Below are 2,867 nucleotides of genomic sequence, written 5' to 3' on the forward strand. Positions count from 1 at the left end.
TTGAAGAAAAATAAAATATTTTCAATAAAACTTTTTGTATAATGTAATCATTTCTAGATTTCGACACCATAAAACTTCTAATGATAGTTTACTATCTTAAAATTAAAAAAAAAATTCCTAATCATATAAACATGTCACTTCAATGATATTCTACCACTCAAAAAATTTCAAGACAAACTTTTTGTATAATGCAATCATTTCTACACTTTGACACCAGGATAAACTAAACTTATTAGATGCTCAATATGCAAAGATACACACAAACACCCATAATCATAATATTTAATAATATAGTCACCAAACCAGGAAAGTACATAATAAAAAGCAATGGTCCCATGCTGAGCAAGCTATGTTGCCATGGTACAAGCATTTATTTATAAAATATATGAAGTTCTGCTATTGCAGCTTCTAAGTAGTACTAGTTAAGTGGAGGCGTCTATTCAGCCATCTAAAAAGCAAATCATACGAAGTAGATGCTTTGATGATTATCCCCACCATTGATGCACTGCAACGCCCCTTTCTCTGAGCAAACCATAGAGTGCCAGGCACTCCCAGTATGATCTTCTCTGCTTCTTGTGGGGGGTCTGGTAATGGCATTCAAGGAAGAGCTCATCAATCAGGCAAATAGCTCCAGTCCTAATCATTTTAGGCAAGACCTGAAATTCAGCTCCACCAACATCCATTTTCATAACAACATAGTCATCTGGATTCACAGTTTTCATCAACCAATCTGCCAAATCCAAAGCCCTAACTCTTCTCGGCTCAATCAGTGCTCCATTACTTCCATTATTAATCCAAGCAGCAAAAGGAAGAAATTTTACCTCTGGGTGAAGTAAATACTCAGACTCAAATGACCCATTTGCTTCAATTGCATATATATCAAACTTATGGTTGTGCTTGGGGTAGTGAGACTGAAACCATGAGCCAATAGTTGATTTGTAACTGTTTGCCCCCACATCAACAAACACATAGGCAGAGGGGTTCTGGGGGTAGCCTATAATATTGGGGAGATACTGAATATTGGGGAGATTTTCATTAGATTCAATCCATGAAGCTCTGGGTTGTTCCAGTAGAATGTGCTCTAGTTTTTTCATGGCAGCCCTTTTCAGATCATTCATAGGGCAGTTATAGGTCTTCTGTGAGACCATTTTAATGGGATTTGATGCTTGCTGAAACTTTCTGAAAGCAATCACTGTGTCAAGCCCAAATGCATCAAATTTTCTCAGATAGACAATTTTGAAATTGGGTAAATGTAGCTTAAGTAGGGTATTCAGATTCAGATCTGGTTCATCAAGTGAGAGATGCACAGCAGCAACACCCCCAATCTTTAGAGTTCTATCCACTTCAGCTGGAGGAAATGCAGAATATTTAACACCCAATTCAAAATCAAATGAGTTATAAGGAAATCTGGCTTTCTGGATATCCTCTTCAAAAGTCAAATCAAAACCATCAATTCCCAAAGTTTTTTTCTCAGACACTGTTCCAACTCCAATGCAGAGGACCTTCTGCCCTGCTTTCAACAGCCCTTCAGAGATCATATCTTGAAAAACCATAGATAAAGTATGACTTGGCCATTGATTCTGTAAAAGAACCTGGTTGGACAGAACAGTATTGCCAAAGCCATGATCAGACTCTGCAAGACTGTTGGAGTTGGGCTTTGCACAAAAGAAAGGAAATGTAGCCAATGCCATGAGCATCAGCACAGATCTGGCCACAACTCTCAGAATAGCAATGCAGCCCCATGATGGCATTATCATGAATCTTTTAACAGAGTTAGGGGCTGTCATTGACCTTGAATTGGGCATTATCCGCCCATGGGCATTGGGAATTCTACTTCCGCTCATTTTCTCTCTGTGATTAATCCGCTTCTCATCCATGCCCAATCCTTCCGTACCACTAATCTTGACCTAAATAGCAACGCTATAACAGAATGGATCTGTTTCTAGAGTTTGAATAGGGAACTTGAAAAAATCAATTGAGTAAAAGCCAAAGGGGGAAATCGGGATTAACTTAACGGGTACAAAACCTGGATGAGGTATGGTTTCCACCCACGAGGGCTACACGAGTACTATGTAAATTTCTTGTACAGAGAAACAAATAGCCGTCTTTCAGGCTCTGCAAGACCCCCCACCACTCCATGAAATCTATACTAACTCATCCCATCTATCAATCCATTAAAGAAAACCAAATGAATGATAAGAAAAGAACAGAAAGAAAAAACCTGTACTGCTACATTAAATCTTCTGTTGTGACCATCAGGATCCGTCCACCATAGCTATTCCTGTGCTCTGTGCTCTGTGCTCTGCTTTCTTTCCTTGGCTTCTCCCAGAACCCCTTCCCCTTTCCTTTCCTTTCCCTTTCCCTTTCCCCCAAATAAGGAGTCCCACTCCGCCTTCATATATATTATCGATCGAAATGACAGGCAGATACATAGCCCTCGGTATTGCCTTAATTACCCGCATGTAAAAACAATGTCTTTAAACTCGTTCAATTTAAAGTTATCCGATAGAGTCTAGAGTCTTAAGTTGAACTTCTTTGATTAAGAGTTAAGAGTGAGGGTTATCTATTTTGTCAAATGTATCTGGGCATTCTATACAATTGTTTATGTACAATTTCTACTTGAATTTAAATACTTGGAGTGTTTCAAGTAAATTTTTAATTAGAAAAAAAGATAAATTGAAATCTTTTCTTATTTTAATGGAACAACTTGTGATTGCTTGAGTGCAATTTAATAAACTGACACATTACTTTACAAATTTTATTATTAATAATTTCATTTAAAAATACTTTTTAAGATAACTACATAAAAATAAGCAGCAAAATTTAATAATCATAAGAATCAGGGGTATCCATTCTATCAAATTCAT

At 37.3% G+C, this 2,867-nt stretch overlaps 1 protein-coding gene across 1 annotated transcript; it reads right to left on the minus strand.

Moving 5' to 3' along the window:
- Positions 1 to 254: 254 nt before the first annotated feature.
- LOC131074959 (uncharacterized) lies at positions 255 to 2,449 on the minus strand. Its single transcript, XM_058011711.2, has one exon. It carries the CDS (start codon positions 1,875 to 1,877, stop codon positions 486 to 488), a length of 1,392 nt encoding a protein of 463 aa, XP_057867694.2. The 5' UTR covers positions 1,878 to 2,449; the 3' UTR covers positions 255 to 485.
- Positions 2,450 to 2,867: the final 418 nt, after the last annotated feature.

This window comes from Cryptomeria japonica, chromosome 2, assembly GCF_030272615.1.
Source record: "Cryptomeria japonica chromosome 2, Sugi_1.0, whole genome shotgun sequence".
In the NCBI taxonomy this organism is placed as follows: Eukaryota; Viridiplantae; Streptophyta; class Pinopsida; order Cupressales; family Cupressaceae; genus Cryptomeria; species Cryptomeria japonica.

Coding starts and splice junctions, on each gene's coding strand:
- LOC131074959 (XM_058011711.2), bottom strand. CDS start 1,877: ATGGATGAGAAGCGGATTAATCACAGAGAGAAAATGAGCGGAAGTAGA.